At 40.4% G+C, this 18925-nt stretch overlaps 3 protein-coding genes across 12 annotated transcripts in view; all 3 read left to right on the forward strand.

Annotated features, from left to right (window-relative positions):
• Positions 1-856: 856 nt before the first annotated feature.
• tlx1 (T cell leukemia homeobox 1) lies at positions 857-5058 on the forward strand. 2 transcript variants are annotated; one of them, XM_052612971.1, is made up of 3 exons: positions 857-1524; positions 2601-2838; positions 3497-5058. In XM_052612971.1, the coding sequence occupies exons 1-3, from the start codon at positions 1056-1058 to the stop codon at positions 3705-3707; spliced, it is 918 nt and encodes a 305-aa protein (XP_052468931.1). In that variant the 5' UTR covers positions 857-1055; the 3' UTR covers positions 3708-5058. The 2 variants fall into 2 exon arrangements, with proteins under 2 accessions (XP_052468931.1, XP_052468932.1); XM_052612972.1 differs by having other exon boundaries at positions 860-1524; positions 2637-2838.
• Positions 5059-12275: 7217 nt separating this feature from the next.
• Positions 12276-13794, forward strand: sdhaf4 (succinate dehydrogenase complex assembly factor 4). Its single transcript, XM_052612984.1, has 3 exons — positions 12276-12517; positions 12710-12841; positions 13020-13794. Exons 1-3 carry the CDS (start codon positions 12445-12447, stop codon positions 13127-13129), a joined length of 315 nt encoding a protein of 104 aa, XP_052468944.1. The 5' UTR covers positions 12276-12444; the 3' UTR covers positions 13130-13794.
• Positions 13795-14327: 533 nt separating this feature from the next.
• smap1 (small ArfGAP 1) overlaps positions 14328-18925 on the forward strand; it is an 86382-nt gene continuing 81784 nt past the window's right edge. For 5 of the 9 annotated variants that reach the window (XM_052612973.1, XM_052612978.1, XM_052612982.1 and 2 more), the window contains exon 1: positions 14329-14642. In XM_052612973.1, the coding sequence (XP_052468933.1) occupies positions 14525-14642 (118 nt within the window). In that variant the 5' untranslated portion in view covers positions 14329-14524. Of the gene's footprint in view, positions 14643-18925 lie in introns of all 9 variants that reach the window. The other 4 variants (XM_052612974.1, XM_052612975.1, XM_052612976.1 and 1 more) reach the window with 2 other exon arrangements.

Below are 18925 nucleotides of genomic sequence, written 5' to 3' on the forward strand. Positions count from 1 at the left end.
CAGTTTTAGCGAAAATATGCACTTTTATATTTCATTAAACTTTAATGTTAATCTGGAGCCCCCATCAAATATTAATCGTTAATGCATTTTAAATAATCACCAACCACTTTCTTCCAGAAGGAAATCGATAACATGAAACTGTTTGCTTTCGTCTAATATTGCATATTTATAACCATCTTATTTAGAATGATTAATGCATACAAAATAAAATGAATAATTAATACAGAAGTTAACACTTCGAAGTATCTTACCAAATAAATTTGAATTGAAATTAGACTCACAAAATATTTAAAATAAATCATTTAAGTTGGAACGACAGAGTTTCATAATTATTTTTGGATGAAGAATAAAGTTATTCCGATAAGAATGACTGATTTATTCAGATTTTGTCTTTCAGATTTTATTTCACGTTATATCATTGACAGTATGGTCAAGCTTTTAAAAATGGTCTGTGTGATTGATCTTTCTCACCATAAATCACTGACAAACCACTGTAATTAATTTGAGTTAATGGTTGTAGCCTAAGAGTGAAAAATAGTTAACCTCGAAATCACGGCCTTATTTTCGCATGATTAAAACATCCAAAAAGAAAATATCGAAACAACAGATACTGCGTAGACAAGTTAATTATGTAAATTAATTAATTATAATTATTTATTTTTTTCCCCCTAATCTTTGGTGTTCGGTTTAATAAATCACCTCTTTGAGCTGCCCTGTGCGGAGAAGGGAATTCTAAAGCGTTTCATTGAACAGACTCGTCGTGGTTTCTTTAGCCAATTGGGTCTCTCACCCCAGAACTGAGGCTTAATTTTACCCAGCCTCTTTGGCATTTTGATTGATGTTCTCGTGGCTTCATCCGGGAGGCTATAGCTATAAGGGTAAAGGGAGGCAGTAAAAAAATACAATCGTCAGTAGTTCAGTCCGTTTCACATATGCAGTCAATGCTATTAGATAACGACAAGTCTGGACTAAACTGCGTTTTAGTTGCTATATGATAACTGGGGTGACGTGGAGGATCCTGTAGGCTCGCAGGAGCGCGCGCGCTTCTCCACACCATGGATCATATGGGAGCGCATCTCCACCAGACGCACGCAGACACCATCAGTTTTGGGATCGATCAGATTCTTCACAATGCAGACCAGGGAAGCTGCATGATCTCCAACCCCAGAATGCAGGATCTGGACTACGGTTTGGGCTGCATAGTCAGCACAGCCTATAATACCATGACTGGCAACTACAATGTCAATAACTCGGCTGGATACAATGGAAACTCGTGCAGCGTTGGCTCCCTCAACGGCTCGTACAACATGAACTTGGGCACGAATGTTAATGGGAATTGCCTTAATTCTTCGGGAGTGATCCGGGTTCCAGCGCACCGGCCGCTGAGCAGCGTTCACTCGTCCATTCCCACCAGCGCTGCCACGGTGCCAAGTATGGGAAGCATGGGCACCATTAACAGTCTCACGGGATTAACGTTTCCATGGATGGAGAGTAACAGGAGATATACCAAAGACAGATTTACAGGTAATAGAAATCACGCTTTTAAATTTTACAGTGGTGTTTGCTTTATTTAAATCTTCGTCTTAATCGAAATTGCACTGCGAAAAAAATGTTTTCATCGTGTTGTAATCATAATCATTAATTCAACCCATCAGTGACCAAAGTTGTCTAAAAACTGCAATGATTTATAGTAGGTTGTAACTTTGTCAATGTTTAGGCAGCAATTAGCCCACGCTTTTAACATTTTAAATAGTTTTTAATTTGGTTGAGTTTCCATGAAGAATCACGAATCCATTAATCAAAATAATTCATAAGGGCTTCAGTTTAAAAGACACTCCATTATATATATATATATATATATATATATATATATATATATATATATATATATATATATATATGAATTTTTTTTCTGACAACTTTATAAAAACAACTTAAAATGTAAAATTTATTGGTCTCGCGAGTTAATAAACGAGAGTTTCTATAACATATACAATTATTGCAATGCATCGATATGCCAAAGAAAATTATCTTAAAATGTATATCCATACAATATATTTTCATAAATGACAAAGTATTTTACCTCATGAGAACTCAAATGTTGATTTATCATGTCTGTAAATGTTCCACATAAAGTAAAAAATTATTGATTTGATTCTTAAAAATGCCTTCAATGATTTAACCTCATGTAGGCTAGTCATGTAATATTTTCAACTCGAATAAAATCAATTAATTTAGATGCTAGTTTACCATATGGGGCACACTTCTAGTTTCCTGACGAACCATTTTTCAGTAATCGATCGATTGATTTGATGATTTATAATTTACATTTCACACTGTCGTTCTAATAGACATAAGAAAATGCCACAAAAAAAAAAAAAAAGAAAAAAAAAGAGAAGATCCTGTCCAGTGGTGTGCGCGCCACTGTTCCTGTCTGTTTGCTTGCTTGGCGGAACTTATTCGATACATTTCGTATTGTTGCATGTTTTTCAAAGAACAACACTATCTTTCATCTATGGAAGTCTCATATGCTTCTCACTGCTTGGCTCTGTCGTTTTGCTGATTTCCTTTGCTTGCTTTCACTCTGTCTCTCAATCTAGTGGCCCTCTCACCGTTCACTGTAACACGCCGTATAGGTCACCCGTACCAGAACAGAACGCCTCCGAAGAAGAAGAAGCCCCGGACGTCGTTCACGCGCCTCCAGATCTGCGAGCTGGAGAAACGCTTCCACCGTCAGAAGTATCTGGCGTCAGCTGAGAGGGCAGCCTTAGCGAAAGCACTTAAAATGACTGATGCGCAGGTCAAAACATGGTTCCAGAACAGAAGAACGAAATGGAGGTGAGCTTTTGTGATCTAATCATGCTTCCTTTACACCCACACGTAATGCATTCTTTTTCGTCTCACCACTAAACCCAGTTGAGTATTTTTTTTTTAAAAGACCCCTATGAGGTCAGTTGAGTCAGTTCCATAATGCTTTTTGGAAGGCCTGTTCATACACCTCACTCAGAATATATCAATTCAACAAATACATCGATATATGTTTAATTGACTCCATTTAGTTTGGATTGACCAATTTTAGTTGACTGTGGCCTTTTTATTGACAGTGTAAACAGGTTATATTCTTAATGATGGACTTTTGCAAATGTCTTTTTTATACTCCAACTTTTACTTATTAAACATTATTCTAGGCCTGGAACTTATGGAGCAGACCTTAAGTCATTTTATGATCCAGTTTTAGGCGACGACAGAAATGTTATGTGATCTTATGTGAATGAAATGTTATGTGATTTTTATGCATATATTATGTATATAAGATTTCCACGTACTTAATAAACCTAATGACAATAACTTTGGTATCATTTGGTATTAGGATCACCCCTTTGTATTTTTATTTATTTATTTTAATTTAGCCAACCACTAACTAAAACGGCTATGAGAAATCATGACTGAAATTACCGACTAAATGACTGCAATGCTATGATCCAAATCCATGCAGGAGGCAGACTGCAGAGGAGAGAGAAGCCGAACGACAACAAGCGAACCGAATCCTTATGCAACTTCAGCAAGAAGCTTTTCAAAAGACTATAAACCATCCTGTCAATGCGGACCCAATCTGCCTCCACAACAGCTCCCTATTCGCACTTCAGAACCTTCAGCCCTGGACCGAGAACACGGCGAAAATCAGTAGCGTTCCCAACACTGATTAAGAGACTTTTATGGATGTGCGATGTGCAGAGGAATATCTCAACATCACATTACTTACTTCTTTATAACGTAAAACCAGTCTTCATTTGTAATATGCAGCTTGTAAAAACAGCTAATCGAAAATTTGCTGCTCTCCGTTAGCCTACAGTTGTGCAGAATATTTTTTTTATTGATTTTATCACTTCGATTTCATCAAAATGTAAACTTAAAAGACTGTCGTATTGCTCTTGTATCTCAAACATGAATTTTATTTGGTATACTTGCAACAGCCTAACGTTTGTGGCAACCATTTATAATAAATTTCATTAATAAGTCAAAAAATATTACAAATAAAAACGAATTGGCAAACACGGGCAAAATTGTAGTTAGGCTATTTATGTGGGTACTTGGAAAACAAAGGAGATTAAATTTAAATATCTAATTTGAAAGTAAAAAATATTTTAACAGTTTTAAAAAGGGGATTCTGGGTAAAAAGCTAGAAACCTGTAACATAGGCGAATAAATTGATATGCCTGCTGTTGCCTATCACGCTAATCAGAGCTTTATTCGAACTAATTTGCTCTTTTAACTGCATCCAACTAATACGCTGATGTGCATTACATATTGTTATCCTATATATTAACAATTTTTTTTTATAAAGTGTTACCAATTTTTTTTTTTTTTTTCATATTGGTAGGATTGTATTTTGCACGTTTGTAATGCAGCAAAAATAGTCCTGTGATTTAAAATATTATATGCTAATACAGGGAAAATGGGCCTATGGCTAGGCCTATGAGCGACTTCATTTTGGCTACTTTATTTCTTCATGCTTGTTATAAGACTGTCATTTTTATTTGGAGGCGTAATTTAAATGACAACTTGTTATTTGCAGAAATAGGTTTTTGTGATGCAGAAAAAGAAGTATTAGTTCAGTTTTTGTTGCTCAGTGGTAGAGCATTGCATTAGCAGCGCAAAAAGGTCATGGGTTCAATTCCCAGGGAACACAGGTTTAAAAAAAATATAGAACCTGAATGCACTGTAAATCGCTTTGGATTAAAGCGTCATGCTAAACGCGTAAATGTACACTCAGAAGCAGTACCCCCCCCCCCAAAAAAAAAAAAATTCCAACTGTTATTTGAAATTGAAGAAACAAAGACGAAACATCAATGCTCAGTAACACCTGTATTCCAGTCTATACATTTATTGTCTGCATTTTCATTTTACACGAGCAACAGTTTCTCAAAAGGCAAATCAAGCAATGATATGTTTACAAGATGTTTTACAATTTGTCCTTCACTTTCTTCGGAGATGTCGGCGTGTATAAAATATATTTTATTATAGCTTGATATGAATGATTAAATATCTGTGGTCATGTTTCAGACTGGTTCATTCTAAATGTTCGATTTGTTTAGCGCTTTTTGTTGTGAGTAACTATACAACACCACGCAGGTTTTGCCATTGTGGATAGATCCCAGATAGCATAGCATATCTGTGATGAATCTCTAGTGAATGACAGTTTTGGTTGCATGATAAATGGATGTTTTTGTCTATATTGGAGAGTGCAAACGTGTATTTATGATAACTATGTGCAGATGTGATGGTGTTCCTGAAAATAACCAGAAGCTTATTCTATCCAAAACTGCATCGGAAGGTGGTTTAAGTTTCATCGTCTCTTCCGAAATCGTATAATGTGTTACATAAGTGTCGTTTGAAACGTACCAGAATGTTAAGAGATGGAAGTAATTTAGGTCACAATAGGCCTTAGCTATACGAACGCAGTCGCGAATTACATTTTAAATAACATTAGGGCGCGTTTAGACTTGCATATAATCTATCTATAGATTATTATTTTCATATTTTATTTTACACATTTTATAATGTCTGACATGCAACATGACTGCTGGGTGGAAGAAAGCGCTTTTACATTTCTAAATTATAAGGTTGCTCACTAAATGGGAACAAATATTGAGACTGTTTCTGCTCTGATTGTTATTAGGGAATACAATGCAGAGAATATTTTTTTCTTTTTTTATGTATTTGTTAGTTTCCTTGTGTTTAAATATTGCTGGCCCACCTTGGCTGAATTCATTTCAATTCATGAATTTCGCTTTTCACAATACACACTAAATGTGTTCGATAAAGTGAGTCGACCTTTAACCTTCAGTTATTATACTCCAATTCATTAAATAAATCGACATTGACTGGTTATTTTATAGTTGGCTCGTAGGCTATAATTTACTTTTTTAGGTAACAGAAATGACTTTGCATTCAGAAAATTCAAGTCAGAGATCGAAGAAAGGAAAGAGAGAATAGAAAGAATGTCGAGGGATGAAGTTCAATCTGTGGAGTGAAGAAAGAATGAGAGGAGTAAAATGTAGATGCAAAATATAAAGCTTAAAATACGAACATGATTAAAGTTCATTTAAAGTGTTTAGAGAACACATTTACCATTTTAAATGTTCCTCTTATTATTTTTATAGGCTATTTATTGTTGCTTGTTTTGTGGTCACAATTCATGTTTGGCAATATTCAGATTTCTGAATATTCTGATATTCAGATTCTCATGAAATTCAATGTCAACTCAACACATTCTTTCAGTTGTTTGGAATTTTACACATGAATTAAGATTAGTATTTACACTTTAAATAATTTTGGGTTTATTAAATATGTTTGTCTGATAATATGTGTTAATATATCATGTGTTTTTAAGATGCAGAATAATTTTTAATATGGAATTTCCCACTTTATCAGAAAATAAATTTGTCTGAAAATTGAAATTATTTAAGAACTTTAGCTTTCAAATAACACTTTATTTGAACTGTATTCGAAATATTATAACTGGACCTTAAAGTTAACAAAAGTAATAAAAAAAAGATAAGAGAATAAAAAAAAAAAACATCTAGTTGGGCCACTTTACCTGAATTCTCCATATGTCTATTAAAACAGATTAAACGGAAATTAGCATGCAGACTAACAACAACAACAATATATATATATATATATATATATATATATATATATATATATATATATATATATATATATATATATATATATATATATATATTTATAGCTTATATCTCACAGGTAATCTAAGAATTATTCTGTAAAATTTTGTAACTGATTTTCATAGAGTTTCCTTATCTGTTCTTCGCTTGGAAAAGATGGCATACATCTCGGTTACGTATGTAACCTTGGTTCCCTGAATAGGGAACGAGATGCTGCGGTGACGTCACCACGTATGGGAACACCTCCGGTGTGACGAATGTCTGAAGCCCTATACCATCCCGCCAATCCTATTGGCCAAATGGCGCATAGCACCACCCTACGCATGCGCACGCATGATATACCTGGGTGCAGCGCGCCATTTCGCTCAGATTTCATGACTGAAGATGAAGAAGTTATCAAGGTACGGAACGGCCAGAACCGCAGCATCTCGTTCCCTATTCAGGGAACCAAGGTTACATACGTAACCGAGATGTTCCCTATCATAGGTCACTTCGATGCTGCGGTGACGTCACCACGTATGGGAACGATATACCAAAACGCCTGACGTACCTGATAACTGAGATCCGAGGAAGCATCTGCTCAAGCGGAGAGAACCCGGGAGCCAGGAGCCATCCTCACATCCAGACTGTAGGACTTGATAAAAGTGCTCGGTGAGGACCATCCTGCCGCAGCACAGATATCATCCATAGAAGATCCACTGAGAAAAGCTTGAGAAGAAGCCACAGCTCAAGTGGAATGAGCCTTAATTCCTAAGGGCGAAGCGAGTCCGCGCGCCTCATAGGCCAAAGAAATTGCCTCCACCAGCCAATGGGACATGCGCTGTTTTGGAACCGCATGGCCCTTACTTTTATGTCCAAGACAGACAAACAGCTGGTCAGATTCACGCCAAGGGGCTGTACGATCCACATAAGTCTTTAAAGCTCTCACAGGGCAAAGACTTAGATCTTCTGATCCAGCCTCAGCAGGTGAAAAAGCTTCCAGGAACACTTGCTGAAAGCGAAAGAGGTTAGATGCGACCTTAGGAACATAGTTAGGCCTGGGCCGCAGCAGCACCTTCACAGAGCCCGGTGCAAATTCCATGCATGAGGATGAAACAGAAAGAGCCTGTAAATCCCCAACTCTCTTGAGGGAGGATAAAGCCATGAGAAGAAGTGTCTTCAGTGTCAAGAATTTATCCGATATGGTCTCCAAGGGCTCAAACGGATGCCCTGATAAACCTAGCAACACAATGGATAAACCCCATGAAGGAACTCGCACAGGGCGGAAAGGCCTCAGCCGTCGCGCACGCTGTACGAAACGAGAAACTAGTGGATGACGCCTCATAGAGGCACCGCCTATGTATTCGTGGTAAGCTGAAATGGCTGCCACGTAAACCTAAAAGTGGCTGGTGTTATGTCATCCGAAAAACAATCCTGGAGGAACTCCAGCACTGAAGCCACTGGGCAGAAAACTGGATCCACATTACGATTGCCACACCAGGCTGTAATCAGTCTCCACTTGAAAGCATATAAGCGTCTCGTAGAAGCTGCTCTAGAATTCAATATAGTCTCAGTGGTTTCAACAGAAAGACTGGGACATACTAATGCACTCCGCTCAGTGGCCACGCCCACAGTTTCCACAGATCCGGCCTCGGGTGCCAAATCAGCCCCTGTGCTTGCGATAATAAATCCTGTCTGAGGGGAATCTCTAAGGAGAGCCCGCTAGCAGACTGATCAGATCCGCAAACCACGGCTGCGTGTGCCATCGCGGAGCCACCAGCTAGCAGCTGATCCACTCTGTCCCACCGTATTCTGCATAATACCGCTGGGATCAACGAATCGGAGGAAAGCATACAGACTGGTCGTGGGCCAGCTGTGAGCTAATGCATCCACGCCCAGGGGCGATGGGGGCATAGGGAGAACCATAGCGGGCAATGCGTAGTCATGTTTGACGCGAATAAATCCACTTTCGCTTGCCGAATGTCCGCCATAAAAGATTCACCGTCTGGAGGTGTAATCTCCATTCTCCCTGTTCCAGAGCCCGTCTGGATAGCATATCTGCTCCGAAGTTCAAACGTCCGGGGACATGAACAACTTGGATCGACAGAAATTTTCTCTGAGACCAGAGAAGAACATGTCTCGCCAGCCTGCACAGGGGGCGAGAGCGTAATCCTTCCTAATGATTCAGGTATGAGACAAACGCTGTGTTGTCTGATCTGAGCAGCACAAGACGGCCGATCAGCAGATTCGCGAATTACTGGAGAGCCAGAAAACTGCCAGTAATTCCAACCGGTTATATACCAACTGCGTTGTGCAGCTGTCCACACTCCATGGGCTGGTAGTCCTTGACAAACAGCTCCTCAACCGGTCAAAGACGCATCCGTCGTGACGGTCTCTGGGAAAGCTCAAATCCCCAGCCGAACCCCGGTAGGAGAAACTCGGTTGGCATCCATAGCTTTAATGACATCACACAACTCCGTGTCACCGAAATCGTCGGATGCGGAAGACAACGGGGTGAAATATTTCGTCTTACCGGCCACTTTTCCACTGAAAAGGGCGCATGTGAAGTAACCCCAGACAAATTACGGGGAATGCCGCTGCCAATCGTCCAAGTGGTTAACAGACGGACGCCCTGGAGCCGCAACGGGGCCAGAGCTACATCCATGCATTGAGAAGTACGGGGTCTACGACTTCTATAGCCCCTTTGCTCAGCAGAGTTGACATCTCCTGTCACAACACTGCTATTACCATCAGTCTACCACCGTGGAAAGAATTCAGCGGAAAGAGGCGGGCCTCTAAAAACGAATTGGTGTATCCGTGACAATTGTGCGTAACACCCATTGAGAAATGCCGGGCAAGCGTTCCACGCGACCCAAAACGATACTAGCAGTCTCAAATTTCCGCTTTCTGCAACGCTGTCATACACATAATGTCCGTGCACGGAAAAGCCTGCGGCATTCGTGCACAGGGGAAGTGTATGCATAAGAGCTATTGCGTCCCGTTGTGTATAATCCTGAACGTGTCCACGGCAGGAATTAGACCAACGAATTGAACATCAGGCTCTGCCGCTAACTAAAACGGCGGCTGTGCGAGCCGTCATAACCGGGTCGTCTGTGTAAGACCCTTGAATCGCCCCTCAAGATCTGAAAGCTGGATTGCGCAGTGTCTGAGGGATTATTATTTATTATTACGCCTGGCGTCACAGCCCGATCCAATGCTGCTCGAAGCGCTGTTTGCTGCGAGACAGTCAATGTTAGAGCGTAGGGACTGCAGTGAGAGTGTTGGATGCGCATTAGCGGTCCAACAGCACTCTCTAGTGGAGGGCACAGTCCCTGGCGAACATGAAGTAAAGCGCATGCGTAAACTCGCTGCGTTTCGTTGTGTATAATCCTGAAGCGTATCCACGGCAGGATTAAATTCACCAAGATAAAAATCGGGCCACGTCGCCATTGCGAGAACGTGGCGGCTGTATGAGCAGTCACAAACTGGCCATCTCTGCCAGCCTTTTGTGCCGTCCCTCAAACTCTGAAGGCTGGATTGTGCAGAGTGTCTGAGGGGGCGCTCAAATGATAGCTCAATCCAATGATGCTCGAGGTGGCTTTGCTACGAGACAGTCAATGTTAGAGCGTGGGGACTGCAGTGAGAGGGTTGGATGTGCATTAGCAGTCCAACAGCACTCTCTAGTGGAGGGCACAGACCCTGGCAAAATAGAAGGAAAGCGCAAGCGTCAAACTCGCCGCGTTTCGTTGTGTATAATCCTGAAGCGTGTTCACGGCAGGATTTAATCCAACAAGATAACATTAGGCCACGCCGCTGGCGAGAACGCGGCAGCTGTGTGAGCCGTCATAACTGGCCATATTCGCCAGTCTCTCGTGGCGTCCCTCAGACTCTGAAGGCTGGATTGTGCAGAGTGTCTGAGGGGGCGCTCAAATGATAGCTCAATCCAATGATGCTCGAGGTGCCTTTGCTGCGAGACAGTCAATGTTAGAGCGTGGGGACTGCAGTGAAAGGGTTGGATGTGCATTAGCAGTCCAACAGCACTCTCTAGTGGAGGGCACAGACCCTGGCAAACATGAAGTAAAGCGCATGCGTCAAACTCGCTGCGTTTCGTTGTATATAATCCTGAAGCGTGTTCACGGCAGGATTTAATCCAACAAGAAAACATTAGGCCACGGCGCAAGCGAGAACGCGGCAGCTGTGTGAGCCGTCATAAACTGGCCATATTTGCCAGCCTCTTGTGGCGTCCCTCAGACTCTGAAGGCTGAATAGTGCAGAGTGTCTGAGGGGGCGCTCAAATAACAGCTCAGTTCAGTGACGCTCGAAGTGCTTGTGCTGCGAGACAGTCAATGTTAGAGCGTGGGGGCTGCAGTGAGAGGGTTGGATGTGCATTAGCAGTCCAACAGCACTCTTCAGTGGAGGGCACAGACCCCGGCAAACATAGAAGGAAATGCATGCGTCAAACTCGCTGTGTTTCGTTGTGTAAAATCCTGAAGCGTGTCCACGGCAGGATTTAATCCAACAAGATAAACATAGGGCCACGCCGCTAACGAGAACGCGGCAGCTGTGTGAGCCGTCATAAACTGGCCAAATTCGCCAGTCTCTTGTGCCGTCCCTCAAACTCTGAAGACTGAATTGTGCAGTGTCTGAGGGGCGCTCAAATAACAGCTCAGTTCAGTGACGCTCGAAGTGCTTGTGCTGCGAGACGGTCAATGTTAGAGTGTGGGGAAAGAACGAGAGGCTTCTCGTAAGAACCGTAATAAGAGAATAAAATTTGCCGAAATAGACACGACTCGATACGTCTAGACGAGACTAGGTCGCGGCGGAGTTTGGCGCGATCCGTTCGGCTAGAGAAGTAGTCAAACGGCATCGCTATATAATAGCAGTCCGCCATGTAGCACACTGAGGAAGGGGAAGCGCGTTTCTCCTGTCCGCTCGGAGGGAGAGAACCGCTTATGCAGGTCAGAGTCTACTCTGAGTAGAAGCTGCGGTTAGACAACATAGTATAAAGCAAAACTGCTCTGATCAACGCGCTCGAGTAGGGGAGAGCGAGCAAGTGGAAAACTCCAGTGCATCACTGTACTCATAGTCAAGCCGCACATATCGCCCCTAACCAACACCTCGTGCGGGGCCTCGGCGACCGCAGAAGCGAACGGTGGGGGTTAGACGCGAGGCGACTGAAGAAATAGACTCCAGAGCGCGGATACTTTTCTCATTTTACCATAGCCGTAGGCTATCACAGAGAGAACATGAGAGAGGCTGCAAACGAATCTCTCATGAGTGCCTCCCTGTGATAAACCCATATACGGCTCTTACCTTTCGTTGACTCATCGCGTCCGCGAAAGAGGAGTTAAACACTGCTCGAAGAAAATCGCTGGAGAACGCGAGATGATAGGGCACAGAAGATTCGCTATTCCTGAAGGAATGAAATCTGAGCGAAATGGCGCGCTGCACCCAGGTATATCATGCGTGCGCATGCGTAGGGTGGTGCTATGCGCCATTTGGCCAATAGGATTGGCGGGATGGTATAGGGCTTCAGACATTCGTCACACCGGAGGTGTTCCCATACGTGGTGACGTCACCGCAGCATCGAAGTGACCTATGATAGGGAAGCAGATGTAACAATCGACTCTGCACTTCTGTAGCGCCGCCGCGATCCTCTCGAGTATATTTTATGTCCCTGAATGATGACGCGTGCATCGTCGTCATTTTCAATCGTCAAAACATTCAGTTGTGTAATTTTCTGCTCACAGCAGACGGGTAGCGTCCACGCAAAATGTCTCTTTTACGCGTTTACTGTACTACAGTTTTTGTAAAGAAAGGTTTATTTTTAGAGTCGACTTATACTGGTGAGTGCAACCTGAATAGCTTTGATTGGCATTTAACTGTTCATTAGGCATTGATTTGTACAAATGTCATATTAATATGCATTATTTCTAAACGTCCTTTATTTATATTACTGAGAATCGTGTTCGAGTATACATATCAGTTTGTGATAGATTTGTCAAAGTGTCGCTACTCTTATTCCTGTGTATCTGCAGCATGTCAGAGGACAGCAGGATATGCATCTGGTGGTGTGGCCAAGGATAAAGCACCCTTAAAGAAAGCCAAAACACCCCAAGGACGCTTTGACACGGACGAAATCGAGTCAAAATCTAAAGATGTTTCTGAACGTAATTATTATTGTACAATAATTTATATATTTGAGAATAGGATATCGAAATGATAGGCTATACACATGAATTATAGCTAAGAATATATTTTTTTTAAATAAATGACTAATTCAGTGTATTTTAAGTTTATACAATTAATGATATAAAATGGAATAATATTTAATTGCCACTTTAACAGGATTTCTAGATGACGTGAATCCAGAAACTAAGGAGAAAGGTGGTCCCAGAGGTCCTGAACCTACACGATACGGTGATTGGGAGAGAAAGGGACGTTGTATTGACTTTTAATTTGCCCTGTTAAAAATATCCAAATGTATTTATTTTAACATTTGAATGAGTTATAATTCTGCATACAGATACAAAGAGAGAATTTCTGTAAAGTTTGTCTTTGCCGGTTGTATGGACCTACTATGGAGGATGAAGAATAGTTTGTGTAAAAGTAGTTTGAACTACTTGAAAAGTTCTGTTCAGCCTGTAATTTACATTTTGAAAAGAATCTGCTGTTGGAAATTGAATGTTTTTATTCTCTTTGAAAGTGAGTAACAAAGTCTGCAAGGCCTGAAAGATCTTTTCAAAGAATAAACACATTCAACTATTTATTTTTTTGTCAGGAGATTTCATACATTCATATTAAGTTTTGTCACAAGGACATGTGTTTGTTATCATGTAAATGAGTCAGTTTGTGGGGGAAAAAAAGTTATTACTGCAATAGTTTTCCTATGTATCTGCACATGGTTTGTTACAGATAAGCAGTACAATATCAGCATTTAAGTAGGTTATGCATTATCAGGGAACAACAGCAAGACTGGGAGAGAAAGCATTCAAATGAACATTTACCAAGGTTATAACTCTGCAAATATCACAAAACTGTACAAACGATGGTAAATTGGCTGATTTCTCGCAGAGTATGATAAATCTTGAAGGCACATTCAATAAACAAGTTATATAAATTAGTGAACAGTGTCGTTTTTCTCATAGTATTTTGTATTTGATACATTTTCTCTAAATAATTTTGAGGTTTCTTTAAAATAATTGTTTAAAACTTTGCTTAGTTAAACATTTATGTTAAAAGTTGAATTTGTAATTCATTATGAATTAGTGAAAGGTTTATCGTCATGGTTCAAAATGTAGACATTAAACTTTCAAATTTACTTATGTCACCTAGTTTACAACAACGCTTTTGCCAAAGTCTATTTAACAGTATTTAAATATTTGGCCAATGACAATATTCTAAGATATGATTACAACAGATTTCGCGTCAAACCGGCTGTCCAACCTAGCACATACCTACGTCAGCAATGACGCAAAAGTCACAGTGCCTTCTTATATTTGGATATCACAAAGCATAGGTCTTACCTTTAAATCTACACAAACAATAATATACCACTTCAATTTGATTAAACATTTCCCCATTTCCCAATTCACCGTATTTTTTATTTTATTTTAATCGGAATACCGTGTCTTGTAACTTATACTCGTCTCCGTTTCCGCTTCCGTTCAATCCTCCAATCGGCCATATTCCGCCGATCTGTCTCAGCCCAGCCGCCGCTCCGTTGCCGTGAACCCACCACAGTCTCATTTCACAGGGGATGGTCTTCCATCTATAACGAAACAACTGAACAGAGCAAATCGGGGGCAAGACAGGTGATTTTATACAGAAACGCTGACAGAAAACGGGCCGAGATGACGACGCGATCGGAGAGGGAAAAGGCTCAGAAACTGAACGAGCAGCATCAGGCCATTCTGTCCAAAATGCTGAGAGAGGATGATAACAAATACTGCGCCGACTGCGAAGCCAAAGGTGAGATGATCTGAAATCTCCTCCGCTTACGTGACTCGGCTTGATGTTTTGATCACCTGTACGCGGCAGGAGTCAGGTTACACACGGGGGTTGTTCAGGTTTCTCACGGATCACGGTCCTGAGACGAGTCACCCGGGAGCTGACACGTAGCTGGGTGTCAAAACCCACTGAGCCGGCTTTTGAGAGCGCGTAATTGATCACGTTTGAATTGAATGATGATCAGACTCTGTTTAGGATGACAGCTGACAGGGATTTGATATCCGGCGAATCACTATTCAGCCATGTGTCCTTGAGCAAAACCATTACTAATGCATGAATGGAAAACCAGTCTGGAGTTGAACTGATCAGCAGGTCTGATACACTCAACTGTAGTGTTTCATTGTGGAAGAGTTATACAGGAGAGATGAACTGCTTCTTTAATGATGCTACACTGTGTTTTGTTCCACATAAACACCTGTTTCATAATGGTTCATCCTAGAACAGTGTATATGATACCCTGTCATATGAGTCCACAGGGACTATGGAGTAAGAAGTTATACTCTACCATTTAGCAATTGAAAGCAGTTTTTTAGTTTCTACCAATATCTTTTCTTCAGATTGTAACCAGGTGACCGTAACCATAACAGCTGCTCAAGTGGGTGGTCCCTCTGTTTGGTCTGGGGGGTGTTCATTTGCAATAGTACATAATAGAATGTTATGTTTTGTAATAATATGGGAGTTTAATGTGCAAAGAACGTTGAGGAGGACTAAAATGAAGGTAAGATTTTAAAGACGAAATGAAAAAAAAAATCTAAATGCATAAAATAGAGCTTATTGTGAAATAATCTGTGCATGCTTCATTATTTTAAAACGTTTTACTTCTTAATGTTTAATTCAGAATGTCATAACTCAATCTTCTGGTGAATCAACAAGTGATGCATAGAACCAAGATCCTCCCTACTTTTTTTTTTTTTTGGTTTTGGTAATCCATTACACTCGGATGTATATACCGTAGTACAGAATAAAACATTTGTCACTACTTCCGTTTTATCGCAACTTCAATATATCATTTGTTGTAAATATTGTAATAAAGTTGCAAGCAAGTCCTACACCGTCTCTTTAGTGTAGTTGTGTGCAGTTGTGTTTGAGCTGAACATTGAAAGCAGAATGCATTCTCATTTCCTCTCGGTTGCATGGTGCATGTTTTCATTTTTTCCTTTTTTTAATTGCGTGACATTGCTATGTTTGCCAGCTACAGTCTTACCAGCAGGTCCTGATGCAAGCTCTTAGGTGGCCTGTTACAAACTCAGATATTTTCTTCAGTTGTTTGCTCTAAATTCTGTTATAATCCCTCTTCTGTCTACCCATCAAAGTCAGTTTTCTCTACACAGAGCATGTGAGAATGTTAAGGCATTCCTCAGCTCTGTGGTGATGTCGCAGGCCAGCACCTTCTCAAGCTCTTCTCTCAGCTTTCGTCTTAATCAGAGCAGTGTCGTCCACTCTGAGCTCTCCGGTGTCTTAAGTGCAGCTGCACCTCACTGCTCATATTGCCTGGCCTCTTTCTGCCTCTGTCTCTCTCTCTCTCTCTCTTTGTCGATGCTGATGGGAGGTGTTTGTTTTGTAGCTTCATTAGCTTATGATTGTGAAAGCCTTGAGAGAATGTTAGTCAGTCAACACCCTCTACACACAAAAAATGAAAAGTCTGTCATTCTTTACTCACTCTCATGTTGTTCCAAACCTTTGTTTCTGTTGTGAAACTTTAAAAAATATTTTTGTTGGTGACCTTTGACTTCCATTGTATGATCCTAATGACACTCTGTACATTAAGCACAATGTACTCTTGTGTTTGAATTTTATATTAAGTACATCATCCGGGTATTTAACTTTTTGAAAATGTAAATGCATTACTCAAAATCTGTGAATTCTTTTCATCAAAGTGTAATAACTTGCTTCTCGTGCTGGCATCGCCTAGACTTTGCAGGCTGTTGGGTTTTGCTCTGGGTCTGTGGGATTCCCTTTTTAAACATTGGAGTAACTTCTAATGGGTAAAATCAAATTTCAAGTCACTTTTTGCTTTGTTAAATATCTAGTTTTATTAAGAAATAAGGCACATTATGAGCATAAAATGGGTTGCAAGTGCCTTTTCACTAAACTAAGACCATCTTAAAGGGAGAGTTTATCTATAAATGAATATGACTATACTCACACTGTCAGAGTTTGGGATTGATGATTATATGTACTTATAGGAGTGAGTTTCATAATGTCCTGTTCACACAGCAGCTTACAATAGAGGCCAGAGAACTGTCTGTATGAATGTGAAACTGAAGTCAAGCCTGTATTCTGTTTGTCATTATCACCTGTAACCATTGCGCATGTCCAAAGTACATATTAAAGATGGCAACATACAAAGTCTTATCACATTTGACACGACAAAGTTCAACTGAGACAGCGTTTCATCAATCAGATCTTAGTTAACCGATCTCAGCTTTTGTATCACTGTAAAGAACAGAGCGTTTTAGTCCCACTCAGACCACAAAACTGAATTTTTTTGGCAATTGCTGTGGCTTATCCACAGATGTTTGTGCTGTCGGTGAAACTTTGATTCCACTTGGCTGTAGCATTGACAGACTGCCATGAACTTCTGCTCTGCCAAGTAGTGTAGTAGAAGAGGAATGATATGGAGCGCAGTAGGGCAAGTGTGGCACCGCAGGAGCTGCTGGTTCTAGCCGATGGATGTGATTAGATGTGACCGAATAGTAGGGATCGGTCAGACATGGCTGAGCACAGTGTGTCCTGAGGCTTTTATTTACTTTGTGTTGCGCTGCTCTCTCACTGTCTGAGTCCACTATATGCTCGCTGTCACCGACATGCAGATCATCACCAGAGAAGGAAGCCAGCCTACGTTTAAGTGTCAGTCTCTGTGTTTTTTGCATACCTGTGTTTGCTAATTTGCACTGGGTGAAAGTGGTTTTGCCCCTGCTTCAGAGCATTAGATATCCCCCTCTTTGGAGCTCGGGGCACTTGTGAGTCACACACACGGGCTGTGACGTGCCTGTTGTCTGGTGATAAGAACACATGCTTTTTTTTTTTACTTTTACTTATGTGGGACGAGGGTCGTTGTCAGTGAGGTCATGCAATATTAACCTAATTGGCTGCTCATTTTGTTAGAAGGTATAGAGTTATATATTTTAGGGATGCATGATACTAGATTTCTCATAGCTGATTATTCAGAGCCCAAACTGTTATATTCAACTGCATTTTTTATTTTATTGAAGTGAGATTGCATTAATGCCTTATTATTATAGCATTAACTTTTAGCAACCCTAAATTCCACACATTTTCTTCTCTTTGCAAGTCTGACATGTTTTTCTGCCTCCTTTTAAATCAGACTAAAGCAGTCTGAATGGTTGAACTGAGGAATTTTACCCTGGTTTGGGATTAATAACTAGCTCATTATGACAACCTGAAGATTATGATTCACAATTTGTAGTGTGAAAAGAGGATGCCTTTTTTTTCTATTCAGTTTTCTATTTTAATTAAAAAAGTTTTAATACTTCAACCTAAATTTATAAATACTTTCAGTTAGTTGCCAAGGCAACAAAGTTTGTCTTCTAATATTTATGCATATTTTATTTAAGTTGGATTTCAATTCAATGAAATTATTTTTATATTTTAGTTCACAATAACAGCATTGTTTGTGTCTAATAATAACAATTGTTTTGCCCACTTTTCCAGTTGAATCCTCTTTTTGTTTTCCCTACAGTCGCTACGTTTACATGCACACTTTTTGGTTCAATCGGACTAAATTCATTACGATTGATGAATCTAAATTGTTATGTTTACATGAACGCTAAATAAAGTGATCGGGTTGATGTGCGGGTTTATATGTCACAAGCTACAGATCGGAACAGATTTTCTGACAGGCGCACACTGCTCAAATAGTGAAAGTGACATATAGAGTTTCTCACTGTTTGAACATGATAACCACTCTCCTACACTGTTTCTTTATTTGTTTTAATATTTAACTGTTTATGGATAAATGTACATATAAACCGCTGTGCTGTGCTGCTCATATTTATCACGCAAAAAAAAAAAAAGCCCCTCCCCGCGCCCAAAAAGGGGTTGCCTGTGGATGAGTCTCCAAAACAAGGCTGTCCTGCTCACTTCACAGTTGCCGAGTGAAAGGAGAGTTTTATAATGACAGGACATGCATTTAAACAACACTTTATTCAAAAGGAAGAGCCGCTTGTTCCGTGCGTTATATGTCATTGCGTTATTTCTGTGTCATTGCATGTGCGCAGTCC

The sequence above is a fragment of the Carassius gibelio genome, chromosome A13 (assembly GCF_023724105.1).
Source record: "Carassius gibelio isolate Cgi1373 ecotype wild population from Czech Republic chromosome A13, carGib1.2-hapl.c, whole genome shotgun sequence".
NCBI classification, from domain to species: Eukaryota; Metazoa; Chordata; class Actinopteri; order Cypriniformes; family Cyprinidae; genus Carassius; species Carassius gibelio.

Bases quoted from the DNA above. Each gene is read 5' to 3' on its own strand.
- tlx1 (XM_052612971.1), top strand. From the start codon at position 1,056: ATGGATCATATGGGAGCGCATCTCCACCAGACGCACGCAGACACCATC. The intron at 1,525-2,600 runs GTAATAGAAATC...CTCTCAATCTAG, and splicing joins TACCAAAGACAGATTTACAG to TGGCCCTCTCACCGTTCACT. The intron at 2,839-3,496 runs GTGAGCTTTTGT...AAATCCATGCAG, and splicing joins AACAGAAGAACGAAATGGAG to GAGGCAGACTGCAGAGGAGA.
- sdhaf4 (XM_052612984.1), top strand. From the start codon at position 12,445: ATGTCTCTTTTACGCGTTTACTGTACTACAGTTTTTGTAAAGAAAGGT. The intron at 12,518-12,709 runs GTGAGTGCAACC...GTGTATCTGCAG, and splicing joins TTTAGAGTCGACTTATACTG to CATGTCAGAGGACAGCAGGA. The intron at 12,842-13,019 runs GTAATTATTATT...CCACTTTAACAG, and splicing joins ATCTAAAGATGTTTCTGAAC to GATTTCTAGATGACGTGAAT.